The 18,964-nt window shown below is 33.1% G+C and overlaps 2 protein-coding genes across 2 annotated transcripts; one reads left to right on the top strand and one right to left on the bottom strand.

The window, feature by feature from the left end:
- Positions 1–573: 573 nt before the first annotated feature.
- LOC132754499 (tRNA N(3)-methylcytidine methyltransferase METTL6-like) lies at positions 574–10,371 on the bottom strand. The gene is made up of 6 exons (XM_060745136.1): positions 10,229–10,371; positions 6,207–6,586; positions 5,545–5,676; positions 4,560–4,730; positions 2,834–2,975; positions 574–1,423 (listed from the first exon to the last, which is right to left on the bottom strand). Exons 2-6 carry the CDS (start codon positions 6,513–6,515, stop codon positions 1,281–1,283), a joined length of 897 nt encoding a protein of 298 aa, XP_060601119.1. The 5' UTR covers positions 6,516–6,586; positions 10,229–10,371; the 3' UTR covers positions 574–1,280.
- A 128-nt stretch (positions 10,372–10,499) lies between these two features.
- On the top strand, positions 10,500–18,700 carry LOC132754500 (ELL-associated factor 1-like). Its single transcript, XM_060745137.1, has 7 exons — positions 10,500–10,729; positions 12,092–12,186; positions 12,742–12,878; positions 14,770–14,930; positions 16,223–16,312; positions 17,208–17,303; positions 18,283–18,700. Exons 1-7 carry the CDS (start codon positions 10,630–10,632, stop codon positions 18,324–18,326), a joined length of 723 nt encoding a protein of 240 aa, XP_060601120.1. The 5' UTR covers positions 10,500–10,629; the 3' UTR covers positions 18,327–18,700.
- Positions 18,701–18,964: the final 264 nt, after the last annotated feature.

Genomic DNA, 18,964 nt, shown 5'->3' with positions numbered 1-18,964 from the left:
ATTGTAACTCTTTTTTGGTAATTTACTTGGGTTGCAAGATAATGTGTTAATTGCTTCCTTTTGGTTACTTCACAATATTATGCTATTAAATACAATTTCAAAATTTTCAAGAAAATATTCTAAATCTGGAGGCATGCTGCTTTAAATATATACAGACAAATGCGTAGTGCAGAAGGTAAGACTATAAGTGAGGTTCAAAACAGGATAAAAGCAGTATCTACATGTATGATGTGATATATCTAAGGTTGCACCAGGGATCCTGTCAGCGTTAACTACATACGATGGCAGTGTGTTCCATTGACAACGGTCCTTGGAAAGAATGAACATTTAAGGTAATCAACTGTCATCTATAATGCCACACATTAAATCCTTCTGTCATTGCCTGGAAGCCCTTTTAAGGACAACTTAAGGCACAAGTAGGCACAGACAAGCACTGGTAGTATGTACAAGTCATCACAGCTCCTGACACTCTAAAGATAAATCGTTTCACAACCAAAATAGTTGATAATACCATTGATAATTCTATAAAGATATGATAAAAGCAGGCATTATAAAAAAACAACAACACAATAATTATACATTGAGATATTAATATCATACAACAAACACAGTGTAACTTCCAATAGTTCTAATTCTTAGTCACATTATCATGGTCATCAGGCAAATTTTAGCCCTGAACCTGCTGAATATTTTAAATGGACTTGTCCCACTTCCATTTTTGGGACTGTCCATTATCAATTTTAGGGATATATAAATTTGAATATTTAATGTTTGTCAGCCAACAGTATAGAGCCTGGTCAGATTGCATAGATGTGCAGACTGTCCTAGCTCTATACTGGTGGCAAAGGCTTAACGTTTTCGGTTCCAGCACTTTAAGGGTTAAGTTAAGCTGGTAAACAACAGAACTCATGATGCAGGCACTTCTCTGTAAAACATTTCAGATATCATTTTATCAAAGTCTCATGTTATACACACCAACCTTACAGTAATTTTCACTACTGGGAACAGAACCTCACGATGCAGCAAGGCATAACTGATTCTATAAACCACACAGCAATGGAACCCCTGTCGTGTTTTTATGAAATGTTACTGTTGTAGGCTGTGTTATTAGCTGATGACAATAGATTTGATCAATTGTAGACCAATAACATCATACTACAATCTACTTCCTCTTCTTTTAATAACCACTCTTATAAACATCTTCACAGTTTAGAAACCATCCAATATTTTACTTCATGTCATAAATTTATACACTGTTGTTAAATAGTCATATATCACTCTCAAGACTTTGGTTTTACAAATTTTGCTTGAACAAATATCCTTGGAACTGAAAGACCTTCTTTTTTATTAACAGTCTGTCTGTGTACATAGTCACATGATGTGGAAATAAAACCTGCTGACTCTGCAACTTCTTTTAGCTTCTCTGAAGGTAAAAAAGACACATATGACAATCAAGTCTAGCAATTATAAATTCAACAAAAGCAGTGTAGGAGTTGTGGCCCCTGATCTTAATATGCATCATATAGGTTCTTTATAATTACATGTTAGACATTTTATGAGTTAAACATAATCTGTTTTAAAGTTAAGTAAAGAAACCTGGCAAAAATCAAGTTTTCAACAATAGCCACTGCTAGGGGCAGTGTATTGGGAGGGAGGCACCATGCCCTCAGCTTTTTCATTTTACCAGAGATGCTTTAGTCACTCAAAGATAAAGGTCGTATTTGAATCAAGTTTTTGGTCTTTAAATGAAATTATGTTCCTGAAAATTGATATTTCTCCAAGTATGAACCAGATCCATCTACAAACAAGACATGTCAAAAAAGACACATGCCCAATACCTCCAACCTTTAATGTGTAGTAAGATAAAGTAACCACAATAAAAGTCACAGAGACAAATATTGTTATGGTATGTGCTGATAAATAAGGAAAAATAGTACACTCTTATCATTTCAGAATACCCAGAGTAGGTATACAATAATTTCAACAATTACCGGTATAGTTATTTCCAGTGCAATTTGATACATCAATAATTGATAATCATTGATAAGCACAATAATAAACATCATCATATTCACCTAGTATCTAATTTTTTGTCAATAAAAATAACTGTATCTCTGTTTAGTTTGCTTTTTAACAAAGAATTGGTGAATGATACAATGAACCACTTTTCTGAGTGGAACATTTATTTTTCATTCAAACTATTCAAAAATACATACTTAAAGTTTTTTCAAACCTTTATTCTGAGTAAAATTAAGTACATCTATAAAGGTAGTTTCTAAACCTATTAAGGAAATAATTCCTTAATCACGTGATAGATATTTGAACAGTTAAACTGTTAATCAAATGTCCCCTGTACATGACAATAACCATGATAATTGTACATATTAAAATCTAATACCAATCTAAATAAGGTAATATCTCATCAATACACAAAATGCTTGCTATATACCAAGTTTGATTACAATATTTCATTCCTAGCTAAAGTTATCCATGGGAAGCAATTTTTCTGGTCTTAGTAATGGTCTTAGTAATGGTGAACCTAAAAATAATATGTTATCAAGAGTAACTAACTCTAATTATCGACCAGACCCTTTAGTTACAGTGACTATAACCCCAGGGGGCTCAAGTCTCCATATAAGTTATATATGTTTGCCATATACTAAAATTGATTCAAAAATGTAACACTAGTTAGCCACCAGAAAGCACCTGTTTGATGCCTGCCTGAACCCCTGCCCGCCAATCATATCTTTATTCATCATGATCTGAATATCAGCTGATAAATGGCTTCCCTTTAAAAATAGTGCTAAAAATTGCTAATAAAGAAAAAAATTACCAATGGTGAAATAGAAGGCTCTTGTACCATCCTGTCTAACATAGAAGTTTTCAGACAACTTATGACCAGGTGCGAACCTCAACATGGCATAATCATACTGTCCATAGTCTCTGAACAACAAACACCCTCCAGGCTTCAATACCTGAAATATACATGCATGCCTCAAATAAATAACACTGGGTCAAGAAAAGCATGATCTGCCAATCAGAAAGCCTACTGGACTATAAACTCATTGCTTAGTAGTAGAGGTGTCACGGTTAGAAAAAATTCTAACTGTTTAAACGGCAACGCAATAACCATGATAACGTTTAACCGACCGTACTCATAAAATCCTTAAATTTTCAACATAACTTTGTTTCTGTATGACAAGATATGCCATTTTGTTCATATTTTGTTCTACTCAAAATGATTACAATACATATCCCAATATGGAGTAACTATTTTCCACTAGGGTTGTACAGTATTCGATCAGATGGGAAAAAATAATTGTCGAGTACAACTAAAATACAAACAATTGTCATATCATGTCATAAAAAAACCAAGGTAATATTTAGAATCGATCAAAAACTTTTCCACCTCTTAGTCAAATACTAACCTCAATTACCGGTTATTGAATTTTATACCCGGTTCTAAGCCAAAAATCGACTGTACCCATTTAAACAGATAAACATGACACCCCTACTTAGTAGTAACATAAATATCAAGATACTTGAGTTTTCTATGTTCACAAAAAGAATAATTTCTTGACAGTCAATGCAAAAGTTTTTGTCATTGACTTTCAATTACATCTCTTTATAACCTAGAAAACATGACTGGGAAATTGCAACCTTCGGTGATGGCCATCATTGAAAAGTCTTGTTTTAACCTTTAACCTGCTGGAAACATGAGATTAGCCTTTGCCACCAGTAGAGCCAAGCCAGCCTGCACACCTATGCAGTCAAGCCCACTGGCACACACGTGCAGTCAAGCCCACTGGCACACATGTGCAGTCAAACCCACTGGCACACCTGTGCAGTCAAGCCCACTGGCACACCTGTGCAGTCAAGTCCACTGGCACACATGTGCAGTCCAGCCCACTGGCACACCTGTGCAGTCAAGCCCACTGGCACACCTATGCAGTCAAGCCAGCTGGCACACCTGTGCAGTCAAGGCCACTGGCACACCTATGCAGTCAAGCCCACTGGCACACAAGTGCAGTCAAACCAGCTGGCACATCTGTGCAGTCAAGCCAGCTTGCACACCTGTGCAGTAAAACCAGCTGGCACACCTGTGCAGTCAAACCAGCTGGCACACCTGTGCAGTCAAACCAGCTGGCACACCTGTGCAGTCAAGCCAGCTTGCACACCTTTGCAGTAAAACCAGCTGGCACACCTGTGCAGTCAAACCAGCTGGCACACCTGTGCAGTCAAGCCAGCTTGCACAGTCTTATCAGATTTTATACTGTTGGTAGCTCAATTTTTGTATTCCTAAAAAACATTAGACTGTTCCGAAATCAAAGCTGGGCAAATCCATAACACAAAATCAGCAGGTTACGGGTTAATATACATGTTAAATGTACACACCTTGCTTTAGAGCATGCAAACATTATATACCAGCTGGATCAGGATAACTTCCAGACATGAATGAAATGAAAAAAATGTGTAAAATAAAGCAACACTGATGATAATCAGGGGAAGCAACTTTAACTACTTGGTGTGAAGGTAATTTGTATAATTACAGAACTTACTGTATATACATTATGTAAAGCTGTGACCATTTTCTCTGGGTGTATTGCTGATAAAACAAATATCATGGTTGCCACGTCAACACAATTCTCTGTTATATGATTTGATAACTCATTCTCTGTGATGTCACAATGGAAGGCACAACAACGCGCTGCATCATATAATGGATTTTCCTATGTAAAAGATAAAGAGAAAAGTTTTATCCCAACAGTTTATATTTCTATTAATGTCAAATTTTGTCCTTAATGTTATGGAAGGTATTTCAGACATGTATTATTAGTTCTAAAGAATTTAAAGGTTTCATGGCCCTATATAAATGGCTGTTTTCATATATAACCCAAGAAGCTAGGCAAGGATTATATTGCATAAGTTAGACAAGGTTTATATTGCAACAAAAAAAATCATATATGGCCATATAACATGTTAAAAATCTTTATAACAAATTTATAATACAGCCAACTTCCTTTATTAGAGAAAAAAGAAATTACTTCAAATTCATAATTTAACAGCAGCCATGTAAATGATGTACTGTATAGAATTACCGTAATATAAACATAAAGATTATGCAATGAAAAGCACTTTTAAAAACGCGCAATATTACAAATTGTAACAATGACTTCTTAGGCAGTTTATCAATTTGTAAGATTTATCTAAGCTTTATTCAGTTTTTGTGGTTAAGGTCGTTGACTTCAAACCACTTGCCCCTCACCGCTGTGGGTTCGAATCCCGACAGGGACTTTAGATTCTTTCATGTGAGGAAGCTATCCAGCTAGCTTACGGAATGTCGGTGTTTCTACTCAGGTGCCCGTTTGTGCCTGAAATTATGCACGGAATGGCACCTGAGGTCTTCCTCCACCAGTAAAGCTGAAACGTCGCGATATGACCTATACTGTGTCGGTGTGACGTAAAACCCAAAACAAAAAAACAAAAAAAGTTTTTTTGGTCATTCCATATATAATGAATCAATTATTATTAATGTTTATTTACCTTTACAAACTCCACAGCTCGCTTTGAAAAATCACAGGCATAGAAATAAATATTTTCTTCTTCCTCTAGCAATGGGAACATAAAGTTTCCTACACCACATCCGACCTCAAATATCACAGTCTTTTCAGAACCCTGAATGAATATAAATTTAAACATTTTAGGTGAAAATTCCAGAAAAAGGATTAAAATAAATTAGATATATTTTTATTACACAGTCACCAATAGATACCAGTTGAACAGTGATAGACTGAAAAGCAAGGGTCATACAAGATTTTTCTAAGTTTTTGGTGAAAATCTTTGATACAGTTAATGCAAACAGTTATGACCCCACAGACATGTGTAAAGCTTTACATAAATACTTTCCAGTGGTTTAGGGAATATAACTTGCAGTATATAATTTGTCAAAATGCATACATGTACTAAATTTATAGGTATTGGGCATAATGCTACACTGATCAACATTTACAATTTTGAATGAATATTAATTAGTTTAAAGAGAATATCTCTAGTGGTTGAGTAAAACGAACTTCCGTGTAAACCATGATTGTTAGAATCAGTGCTAGAGTTATTGATCTTGAGTACATGTAATTACACTAGTGACTATAAACTCAATTTATCATTAAACACACCCAAAACAATCTTACAAATTGACAAACATTTACCTTAGTCTGTACAAGCTCAGAAAACTCTCTTTTTGTCCAATGCCTGTCCTTAAAAAATTTTGTTGTATTTCTTTTATAGAACAAATCCCAATTTTTCTGGGCTTCAGCTTCAAACTTCTTCTGTTTAAACTCTGTAACAACCCTTTTGTCTTTTTCTAAAGCCTCTCTCTCTTCACAGGTCAGTTCTCTAAGTCTTTGAGTAACTTCAGTGACTTCAGGAACATCATTTGAATATTTCAGTTCTGTATTTCCATGACAGCCACTGCTGACATTATTTTCCGCACAGGCTGCTGTATCATTTGTGTCCATGCTTAACGTTTCAAGTCTATCACCAGTGAGTATTTATCAACAACTTTATTCTGTTATCAATGATTTAAAACCTAGATAAATAGATTAAAAAACTGATTTATTTAGCCATAATTTCATTAAAGTAATGCATGTAAAACGTGTTATTTAAAAGCAAAATATCAGTACAATATTGGTAATTTCCAAACATTTATTAACCTAATGTTTTCAATATTTTTTAACTAATGCTGCAAATGTGCAGATATGTTATAAGCCCAATTTTCTAAAAAATATGATACATATGTGGAAGTTAATACTTCTTATAAAAATCAAAGATGTACAAATCACTTTTTTTGTAACTAACTTAAAATATGGTTCCAATCAAATAAATAATTTCTAAATGCAATGCCTTCGTTGAAAATCATGTTTTTTGCATATTTATCATACAATATCTATAAACATGACACTTTAAAGACAGTAACTGCATGACAACAGCAGTCAGTGCACATTTCTTACTCACAACCAGGATTCATTAAAGGAAAATTATAATTTGTAATGGCTATAGAGACAGAACATTCAACAATGTCTTAAAGCTACAATTTTTTTTTGTCTATGTACCACGATGCCCCATGTTGGACCCCATATGTCACAGGGTTATAAAAAAAACAATTGCAGACTGACTGTGACTCAACTCTGGACTGTTTTTCTTAAATGATGTTTTGTACATATATCTTCTGTCATAGTTGTGTATGTCTGTGTATTCTAGTGAAAGGGGCTCCAGTGTATATTAAATTAAGGGAAATCCTCACTTTATGGTTGGAAAATGTAAAATAAAAATCAGATAAAGAAAAATGACATGATAAATTACAGCAGTAATCATATAAATTTAAGTTACATGTACATGCAGTACATTGAAAAAAAGCACTTTTATTTTTTTTCTATGAAAAATAGAATGGCATTCACCATATTAAGATGTTCTTTCTACATGTTCTGAAACAATGTTCTTGTCCTGTATTTGGTTAATTAAGTAAACATGTTTATAAATTCCTAATCCATGAAAATGTTTAAATAAAAACAAAATGACAGGCATGTACAGCATACTATAACTATAGAATACAATCACTGGGAGTAAGGTAATACTAATTTTAATTATAAACACTTATACCCAATATAAATACATGGGGATGCCAGAGCAAAGTGGGCTTATTGAAAATGTTTATTTTAATTATCCATACAAAAATGATAACTTTATAGATGATCTTTCATTTTTCTTATTAATAATTTATTGAGTTAAGACGTAAATAATCACTTACATGAACATATCATTTGTGTCATTTCAAAATCGCTAATCTAACTTTTAAAAAACTATGTTCAAATCATGTAAAATATATTGTATTAAACATACAGTATCATGTAATAACATGTCATATACAATAACAACAATTTTTCATCACTTTATCTACATAAGAGAAATACAACTGTAAACTGAAACAAAATAACACTTATAACAAAATTACTGGCACTGGAATGTTGACAGTAAGAAATAAATCCCTACCTACATTAACCCTTAAACTTTTTTCAGCAATGTTCCCTGAACCACACATATTTTTTTAACATTTTCAAAACCTTGTTGCTTATTTCAATATCAAATACTACAGTATAAATTTCATATATATCCTCCCCCGAATGAATAACGATTCGCCACAATAACGATTCACCACAGAGTATGTACATGTATAAACCTGTTTGTAACATAATGAAGGCCTAAAAATACTTTCAATTTATCAAAGAGTAATATGAGAATAGAAAGAGAAATGTTAAAAGAAATCTTAAACATCAGAAAACATAAATTAACCCATCAGAAAACATAATTAATTTTAAAATCAAATTTAAGATTAAGAATTTCATTTTGGGAAAATCTTGAAATGAAAGCGTCTTAGCAACTATTATTCTATATTTTTTACGGGGAAGTCAAAGACCGGGCCCGCGAAGCGAGTCCGGGCTTTGGCTTGCCCAGCTATAGACTACACGTGTCTATTTAAAATAATAAAAAAAAAAACAATAAAAAATATATAGAATTCTATACCTATCAATGAAATTTTCAGTGTCAGTTCTAGTCGGGCGCCGCCATTTACAATGTAACTCAATGATAAAAGGCGGGGTATTCCGATAACGGAACAATTCTCAACTTTTCGGATTAATAAACGGAAGCAGTGCATGTAATACCGAATGACAACTTTAAAACGGAAAGAATGAAAGGATTTTTTTTAACAACTTCCCCGTTCATAAGCTTTGCCTAATTTCATATTATTAAGTTGCGTTTAAAGGGAAATAATTTTGCTTACAATTTATCATAGACTTGAATCAGTCGAATTTTACGTATTTTACAAACGTTTTATCAAAATAGTCCCGTTTCTGGAAACGTACTTTCGCAAAACTTGATATTAGGATTGATAGAATTGAATCAATCTGACTGAAGTTCAGATCTACTTATTTCTTACAGTCATGTAGATTTGATATCCACCTTATTTGTTTCGCCTTCATTCCGATTCGGATTTCCTGAGTTTGCTAATTCTAGCCAGTCTGACAAATCATTTTTTAACCTGTTAAAAACAGGCGCTAGTCACATAATCAAATATTTTACATAACAGGTCTATATATGTATATTAAGATATAAGGCCCCCAACGGAACAAAAACATCATGCAGAACAAACAAGAACACTGTGCAAGAAGCGACTGTTAACTGAATAGTTTTCACTCTGTGGCAAATTGTTATGTTGCGATTCTTTAACTGTTATGTGGGATTGTTATGTTGCGATTCGTTAACTGTTACGGTATTTGGAAAAATGATATTGCGTCTAACCCTTCCCCTGCCCCTTTACATTTTCAAACACCCGAAACATAAAAATATCCGAAAACCTTATTTCTTGGAAAAGAGTCAACTCGGCCCTATACCAACTCGGCACGGGTCAACTCGGCACGGGTCAGCTCGGCCCACTTTACAAAAATATATATAACGTATTAATTTTGCTTTGCATGTTGTTAAGGTAAATGAATGATAAGAAATATCTTATTATTTTATAATATTGTACTTCTGCCGAAATAAAATATATTTAGAAAAAAAATGTTATTTATTTGTCTTGCAGATAAAATTAATATAGATCTAATAAAAATGTGTTTCCTTAGATGCATTTTGTTTTTAAAGTAACATTATTATCGCTAGTTTGGGACGATTAAATGTCCTATTTTAAAATTTATTACATCAATTAAAAAGCTGGTAATCTAAGCTTTCTCTCGGTATATATTCTTTGACACTGAAGGTATTTAAATTTACGGTTAAACCTACCACGAGTCAGAAATACAGTGAGATACGCAATCAGTTATCTTTACTCGCAATTCTACTGATAAGAAAAGCCTGTCTGCTGCTAGTTCGGAAACTGTCAATCCGTGTATTATAAATAATTACCATAATTACAATAAATAGTGATAACACACTAAATATTAATAATTGAAAAGTGGGCCGAGTTGACCCGTGCCGAGTTGGAATAGGGCCGAGCTGACTCGGGGGCCGAGTACATTTTAGGGCCGAGCTGACCCGGATTCTTATTTCTATGTATGCGCATCGCGAAATCTGATTACTTCAATTTTAAAGCATCTTTAAATAAATTGTCACGAAATTTATTTGTATAGCTAAATGTAGATATAAAATATTTTGATCTTTTAATTCATGTTTTTACCTTTTCCCAGATTTTTTGGTATTTTTCAGAAATTTATCGTGCAATGTAGTTGTTGTTGTAGCCACTTTGATCTGCATCTTCAGACGAATTTATGAGAAAATGCATTTTAAACCAAAAATTTAAATGCAAAGAAAATAATCTTTGATTTTATATTTTATATTAACGACAGAAAATACACATTGTATTAATTATGTTTCATTTGCTGTTTTACATTTTTTAATTCCTACTACTTTTGTTTTCTTTAAGTGTTTTTTTACAAGCTTCTCAAAGAGACTGACGCGTATGCGAAGTTCCTCGGACATTATCGTTAAAGCTCATTTTTCAGAAATTATAACAGCTGTTCGTGAAAAGTTTATAAAATAGCCAAACAATGAGGAAATAGTGACAATTTTAAATTAAAAATGACTGATAAATCTTTGTCTGTCGATAATAAACCACATGAATTAAAAATTGGTGCCAGTTTTGACCAGAAATCAGGGGTAGCCTACCATTCCATAAGATGTGAGTAGTTAAACTGTGCAGTGTATTCATTTAATTATATTCAAAACGAAATTTCTAAATATCATTTTTAAAAAAATTCTTAAGATAAGCAGGGTCATAGTTAACATTTGGTATTTTAGCATGTACGGCACACAAACATTGTTGGTGAAAAGCTAGCTCACTACCAAGAGTGGTTTGTCACAACCTAAAACACAAACTTTTTGTCCTTATATATGTCACAGGGTGAGAAAAATGTGCAGCCTGACCGCAACTCGAACACAGGGACCCTCAGAATACCGTTCCATGGCGCTATCGGCTGAGCTATCAGGCCGCTTACACATTTTCTCCCCTAATAACTAAATAAGTGAACAGTTCTGAAACGTGACATATATGGGAAACATTCCCTTATGCAGAGATTGAAAATTCCACTCATCTATTGTATTTATGAGTAGAGATTGATGCAGGATGTGTACAAAATGGTAAAATGCTTGTCCGGCATGCCTAGCAGAAATTTGCGGATGTAATAGGAAGCTAGAATTCTCATAATCAGTTTATTTACTTTTAACAAGGGAAAACCGGAAACAAAGCTTGTGTGTTAAGTTAAGTATAAATTGCGAACTAAATACATATTGTTACTGGAACATGCCCAACAATGCTCTATAAAATGCATGATTTATCACAGATTTATATTTATGGTAATTAAAATCCGTGGACTTATTTCATACATAACCTAAAACACAAGCTTTGTTTCCGGTTTTGGTTCCTTATTTGCGTAAACAAACAGATTTTGAAAACTTCTAGCATTCGATTGCATTGGCGAGGTTTTATTGCTTAGGGGAGACTGATTTTGAAAATGGTGCCCAAAATGCAGGATGAGAAACAGGACAAGTAGAAATTTGAAGGACTAGCGGCGCTAAAACAATTTCGATCCCTGTCTCATGTTCATTCACCAACTTATTTATGATCATTATCAGAATTATGACATTCTACCAATGTCATTACACTATCGATATGAAATTAAAATGATTTTAACTAAAGTGCTAATTAATGGCTTGTAACCTGAGACTTTGTGTGAAAAAAATATTTGTGTATTAGAGAATCTGACTACTAACTTGGAAGTCTTTGGTTGGAATACCAATTATGAAATGTATGGCCAATGTAGGAAGTCATAGTTGAACCAAAATTAAAAGAGCACTTAATGTTTTATTGAGGAAATTTTCATTCTGTTTTTTGTATAATTCATATAAGAGTATAAAATAAAACAGACACTTTTTTAAAAAGACTCTCCAGATAAGATCATTAAGATACATGTATGCCAGTTATATCCTTATTATATACACATCTTTATATACTATATATAGATATCATGTCATACATTTTCAGATGATTTCAAGCCAGCATCTGTAGATACAACTCAAGAAGCTCAAGTAGATATAGGTCAAGGTCACCATGTGACGCTGACAGTGCCTCATGTGGAAGTAAGTTATAGAATTCTATGAAACTTCATAATAATTTCGATTTATACTAATGACTGAGCAATGTAGTAATTCTTTTTAAATGTTATCTCTGGTTTGAAAGGTAGGCTGCTAAGCCTTACCACTTAGCTTAGGTCTGCTCCTTTATATTTTGGTTCTTTGTTTACATATATATATAAAAACACTCTGCTCTAAATTAAGTAAAGAAGAAAGTATGCTCATCCAAGATATACCTTGTATACATTTGTTGAATCTATCTTGTTATCTTTTACTCTTTTGTTGCATATACATGTAGTCAAATCTGTGTTAAAGAAAACCTCTGAATAAAGATAACCCTGCAAATTAAAGCCACTTTTTGAAAACCCTTCATAGATAAAATGAAATGAAGTAACCTCCAAATTAATTAAGAACACTTCTATAAAAGCCGTGAAATGTGTCACCCTTAGATGACCTTTGTTCACAGGTTTGACTGTACATGTACAAAAAAATGTTCTTCAAGAAATGTATTACAAGGTTTCATCATACATGACTATTTATGATAAAACTTGTATGTTACAGGGTTCAGGAAAGACACACACAGTATACAAGGGCAACAAGAGACCAGTATCTAAGGAATGTGTACTGATTATTGATCATGACACTGGAACTTTCACCCTTGAACGGCTGAAAAATAACATCAATGTTAAGAAGACAAGGTTTGTTACTTTCTATCTCAGTTAGTTTTAAAATTATTTTATGAACAATAATGTTTTATGAAAAGTATACAAAGTACAGTTTCTTAATATTTAACTGGTTTTACTGATTTACAAAAAGTGAAGTCTGGAGTTATTATGTTTAATGAAAATTAAACATGTAGAAATGTTTATGAAGCATACAAGTTGAAATGCTTTTAAGTCCCCTACCGGTTTACCGGAGGGGACTTTAGGTTTTCCCTCTGTCCGTCTGTCTGTCAGTCTGTCAGTCCGTCCACAAAACTGGATCCCGCGATAACTTGAAAGTACTGAAAATATTTTTATGAAACTTGATATATGGATAGATGGCAGTATGGAGATTATGCAAGTCTTTTTCTTTTCTTCCTATGTTGCTATGGCAACAAATAAACTGAAATTATGGCAAATTTTACACATAAACTGGATCCAGTGATAACGCAAAAAGTACTGGAAATATTTTTATGAAACTTGAAATATGGGTAGATGGCAGTCGGGAGGTTATGCTCGTCTTTTTCTATTCTTCCTATGATGAAAATTCTGGTTGCTATGGCAGCACATAGACTGAAAATATGGCAAATTTTATACATAAACTGAATCCAGTGATAACTCAAAAAGTACTGGAAATATTTTTATGAAACTTGACATACGGGTAGATGGCAGTCTGGAGGTCATGCATGTCTTATCTTTTCTTCCTATTTTGAAAAAAATATTGGTTGCCTTGGCAACAAATAGGCTTAAAACATGGCAAATATAACAATATTTGTGATAAGTCAAAAAGAGCTGAAAATTTTTATGAAATTGCATCTTTAATTCAAGAGTTATATCCTCTTTAAGAATTTTGCTTTCAAAAATGTTATATTTTGATTACAGGGATGTTTCAAATATTAACTTTAGAGTGTCCTTCAGTCTGTCTGTCTGTCTGTTCATAAAAACTGTTTCCTGTGATCACTTTTAAAGAACTTTTCCAACAAATTAACTTGAAATAGAGAAAAATTGAAACATTAGTGAATGGCCAATGGCCCTTCAGAATGTTGATGGGGTTCTAACCGTTAGGGGACTTATGGATTGCTTGCAATACTATGATAAGTGCTTGTTTAACATGACAAAAAAATTGAGTTTGTTTACATATCTAATTCATTTATATTTTTTTATGATATTCTATACTTCTAAAGCACTTTTTTCATGCACATTAACACATTCAAAAGTACTGTACAGTATAAGCAAATGAAAAATAAACAATATTTAAAAACAAATTAAAACACTAATAAGTCACAAATTCAATTCAAATGTAGTTAAAAAAGTTAAAGACATCCAGTTGTCTAGATGGGATATAAATGTCTAGCATGTTTCGTAAGTAAATAGGTGCCTGTCCATGAAGCGCCTTAAACACATATGTAAGGAGTTTGTACTCGACTCTGATATGCACATATTTATTTTGGGTTTAATGAGGGCTCCTTCAATTCATGGTGGTTTGACAACATAACATCTTTAACCAGGGGAGAAGGACATTACATACCCCTCTGTGCATTGTTTAAAGGATGAGGAAAGTTTACATTAGTTTACATACTGACCAAAATATCCATGAGCCGCGTCACAACAAAACCAACATAGTGCGTTTGCGACCAGCATGGATCCAGACCAGCCTGCACATCCACGCAGTCTGATCAGGATCCATGCTGTTCACTTACGATCTCTATTACAAGTAGAGAAACTGATAGCGAACAGCATGGATCCTGATCAGACTGCGCGGATGTGCAGGCTGGTCTGGATCCATGCTGGTCGCAAACAATTGGTTTTGTCATGGCGCGGCTCACATTATGATTATGTAGATAGGTGCAGACATTATCAGTGTTTTTATCATCATGATTTGTTTCAGGATGGAAGGGAGCAGTAAGGTTTCTTCTGCAGGGCGACCCTTGACCCCAGTTGAACCTCGACAGAAAAGTTCACCAGGAAAGACAAAACCTAGTCAAAGCCCAAGTGTTCAGCATAAAGACCCTTCCCCACCCCCTCCACCACCCTCGAATCCTGTAAATGGTAGGTATCCTTTAGCTTTATGTCCTTGTTATAAAAAAGATAAAAAGATTCAAACAAGATAATATTATGTCCTGTCAGGGCCTTTTCCCCCTTCTTTGCTGTAGCCTGTATCAGGCTACTTCCCCAAGCCAAATTACTACCTTTTTTCCCCAAAAAACAGTCTAAATTTCCCCTTCTGGCAAATATTTCCCCTTTAACTGAAGAATAAAACTTGTAAAGAAACTTTCTTGTTTTAAAATAGATAATTGTTTTGTCCAATGAAAGCTAATAATTCAATAACTCAATAGAGGGATACCTTGATTTAATACAATTGATGTTAACTCAGAGCCTCAGTCTGAGTTTGCAACTTTCTAAAAACAGCATGGGAAATCCTGCTGCCTTATTTTTTAGTGCACATGTGATTTGTTATGACAATATGGCGACCGATACGATGTCACTAATGTAAACAATGTCACAGAACAAGAAGAAAATACGATTGGAGTGACGTTTGTAATTGTTTATTAAAAATTGGATGAATTGATGACCTTGTGTCCGAGTAGCACAACATGCCCAACTGTCGGAAATAGCGAGCCTAGCACATCAGTGCCAGTAATACAGTGTAAACTGATAATAATGTACCCTCTGAATCAAACCAAGAACCCTCACATGACCAACATAAAATACTATAAATAGGAAATATGAGTTAATATAAAGGGTCAATAAATTGATCTGTAAAAAATGTTTTTTACTCCTGTTGGACAGAAAGCTTAGTACTATAGTAAACCTTAAATGTGATTGGAGGAAGATATGCAAATAAATTATGATATTCCCCCGAAATGTGTGAAAATATGATATTTTCCCCAAAAGTGTGGAAATCGCGCATTTTTTCCCCACAAAAAGGGCTAGGGCGCCTTCCCAAAAACTAGTGAAAAGGCCCTGCCTGTCATGATCCATTAATCAGCCATTTTTAATGAAATTCTTCCTTGTTAAGTGGTTACTTTTAACATCTCATGAGCTGTAACAGATATTTATAGCATGTGTTTTTAGAAATTAATGACATTTGTTCTTAATATTTTTATATATCTACGATCTGTCTATGATTCTGAGTATTTTTGTTTTTGGACATCAATGAATAGACTCATCTAGGTTATAAAGAAATCAATGGCAAAGCACTGTAAAATAAACATTTTCCTTGTTTTAAAACAGGTTTATAAGAGATAATAAGTTCATCACTAATTTCTCTTTGAAAATGTAAGGAACTCCATGAATGAGAGGTACATTGTATTTTAGTAGAAACTGTTGTATTATTTCAGAGAGTCTTGTAGGAGATATAAGTGATAGTTCTAGTGATGACTTTTCCTCAGATTCTGACAGCGATGCTGAAATTAATACACTAGATACAGGTATACCTTTGTTGTTATATAACAAAGTTTATTATATATTGGTTTATATTCTGTCACCTGATATATTACATGTATAATAATAGTTGTATTACATAAAAAAACCTGCAACACATACTGCATAATTTTAAAGGATATTGCAGGGGCATTATTGTAGGGGCATGCATGATAAATAATCCTTCCCATCCCACTCACAGTAATATTTTGTTGTCTATAGGATATAGGTAACATCATTGTTTGCATATAACATGATTTATTGATTTTTTATGGTATTTTATCAAATTTATTTGGGTTTTGGGTTTGGAAAAAAAAAGTCATTTTTCTTAGCTTCGTTGATTTTCTTCCTTGTAGGTTTAATATAGTTTGCTTTAAGTCTAAAAAAATTTGTACAAGCATCCATTTGTCATACCATATTAAATTCCTGTAAATCTTAGGAATGTCTCGTCAAATACAGTACTCAATAATAATGAAATAGCGCAAAGTAAAAATTCAATTTCACATACCCGTGCAGATTTTGCGACAATGTAAAAATGGTATTGCATGGCCATGCAAATATTTTGACATGACATCATTTGCCTTATACAAACATAGTGTAAAGACGTGCTAAATGTTAGCTTTAAACTGTAGACGCGTCAATGAAAAACGACTCTATTTCACTTTAAATGGTCTGTATTTTTGGTATGTGATAAATAGAATATTAAATTTGTGTAAGTTCATTACTGAATTTATTGAACTCGTTGAATAAAATAATATTATGCTCGCCAATTCAGTATTGAACTTACACTCATTCAATATCCTCTGTTTATGAAACATGTCTTTAACACTGTTATTTTTACAAAGTACATCAGTAAGTAAGACACATTGTATGTTATGAAACCTATTACTTTATTGTTTGTAGGACGACCGCCAGTACCAATGACAGCAACTCAACCGTCGGTGCCTCCACCACCACAAAATACAAATACTGACTCTAACGGAATGATTAGTATGATCAGTAAGTTTATACACTATTTATTACATGCTTTTTGGTGGTTTACAGAAACATAGCAGTGAAATATAAAACTGATATTTCACTGTTTGAAACAGTGAAATTATCAATTTGATATTTTTCACTGTTTTGAATTTAAGCCTGTTATGTTGTTTCAGTGAAATACCAGCATGCACAGTACTGGAAACCAACTTAATGATGTGACGTTGTAAATGACGTCACATTGTATTATTTTTGGTGTGCTTTTCATTTTGTATTAGGTAAAAATATCTTTTTAAACATTTCTTTGCATATACGGTAATAAAAAGAAAATTTGTTTAGTTTAGTTTAGTGTAAGATCAAAACATATTTCACCTTGTGAACACCAAAAGTTTATATTTCACTTGTGGCTGCGCCACTCGTGAAATATGAACTTTTGGTATTCAAAAGGTGGGATATATTCTGATCTTACACTGAACTAAACAAATATCCTGACCTCTATTTATATGTCTTTGTTTTAATGCAAATTCATTCTGTGTTTTGTTAAACTGTCAGGTGCTTGCCTTTCTAAAGCCTATTTAGCCTTTAATCTTTGTTTTAGAGGAAAACATGGCTGTTTTCATGGGGGTGGGGGGTAAGACTAAGGAACTAACTGCATTTCCATTAGACAATCTTTTGATTTATTCTTATCATTATATATTTGAATTAATTTAAAATTTGTTAATCAAAACAAATTGATGCATAAAACAAGGTTAGGGCATTTTATTATTGCCAGATATACCAGGACATTGTCACTGTTTTTACAAATAAAATAAACCCCTTCTAGGCAATATGCAATATTTATAGCATTGACTTAAATTTGCTAGGCTTTAAGAAATATATGTATTAAAAACAACTGTTGATTTGTTGGGAATGTTCTGGGGATGAAATATGCTGTTTGTCTTCTTGTTTATAATATTTTTTTTACAACCATACAGAACAATATTCTTGTGTCTTGATCATACAGGTGCAGATCTCCAACTGAGTGATTCGGACAGTGACAGTGACTGAGGGAGGTTCAATAGAATTTTATCTTGATAAGCAGTTGCTATATACTGAACTAAATTAACTTATGGTGTGAAGTGACTCAGTCAGCTTGTAAAGATATCAACATAATTATTGTCCTGGCAATTCTTACCACGAAGATAGTCTTTTGTTATTTATACATATATGAGAAAATAATATACATTTCTAATAACATGCGAGATATTTGAAAATTTAGAAATACAGAAGGTACACATTTCTTTTATATGGCATAGTTATTATCTTTAGTGATTCCATGGTTACAAAGATAACCGGTACACTGTCATAGGATATTGTTATTAATGCTTATGATATAGTATGTACTAAGATGTGTGTTATAAGTTTACGAGTAAGGCAATTCTGATACACATACATGTATATTGTGGTTTACTAATGTTGTTATCAGTGCCAAGTTATTACAGTGATTATTATTACACAAGTGTCAAGTTATTGTTTTAGTCCACGTGATTGTTGAAGTTATTACATGTCTGAGATTATTGTGATCATTATTTCATTATATTAATGGAATGTTTTATTATTTACGATTTATTTAGTAAGACTATTTGATCACTGATCAGGATCCATGCTGTTCACATACAAACCCTATAAACAAGTAGAGAAACTGA

Source organism: Ruditapes philippinarum, unplaced genomic scaffold (assembly GCF_026571515.1).
Source record: "Ruditapes philippinarum isolate M1 unplaced genomic scaffold, ASM2657151v2 ctg5967_1_1_1_1, whole genome shotgun sequence".
NCBI classification, from domain to species: Eukaryota; Metazoa; Mollusca; class Bivalvia; order Venerida; family Veneridae; genus Ruditapes; species Ruditapes philippinarum.
Note: the sequence above shows the minus strand (reverse complement) of the source record. Positions and strands in the feature narration are given on the sequence as shown.

Coding starts and splice junctions, on each gene's coding strand:
- LOC132754499 (XM_060745136.1), bottom strand. CDS start 6,515: ATGGACACAAATGATACAGCAGCCTGTGCGGAAAATAATGTCAGCAGT. Junction 4,731..5,544: donor GAGCTGTGGAGTTTGTAAAG/GTAAATAAACAT, acceptor TCTTTTACATAG/GAAAATCCATTATATGATGC. Junction 1,424..2,833: donor AGCCTTCTATTTCACCATTG/GTAATTTTTTTC, acceptor TTTTACCTTCAG/AGAAGCTAAAAGAAGTTGCA.
- LOC132754500 (XM_060745137.1), top strand. CDS start 10,630: ATGACTGATAAATCTTTGTCTGTCGATAATAAACCACATGAATTAAAA. Junction 14,931..16,222: donor ACCCTCGAATCCTGTAAATG/GTAGGTATCCTT, acceptor GTATTATTTCAG/AGAGTCTTGTAGGAGATATA. Junction 16,313..17,207: donor AATTAATACACTAGATACAG/GTATACCTTTGT, acceptor TATTGTTTGTAG/GACGACCGCCAGTACCAATG.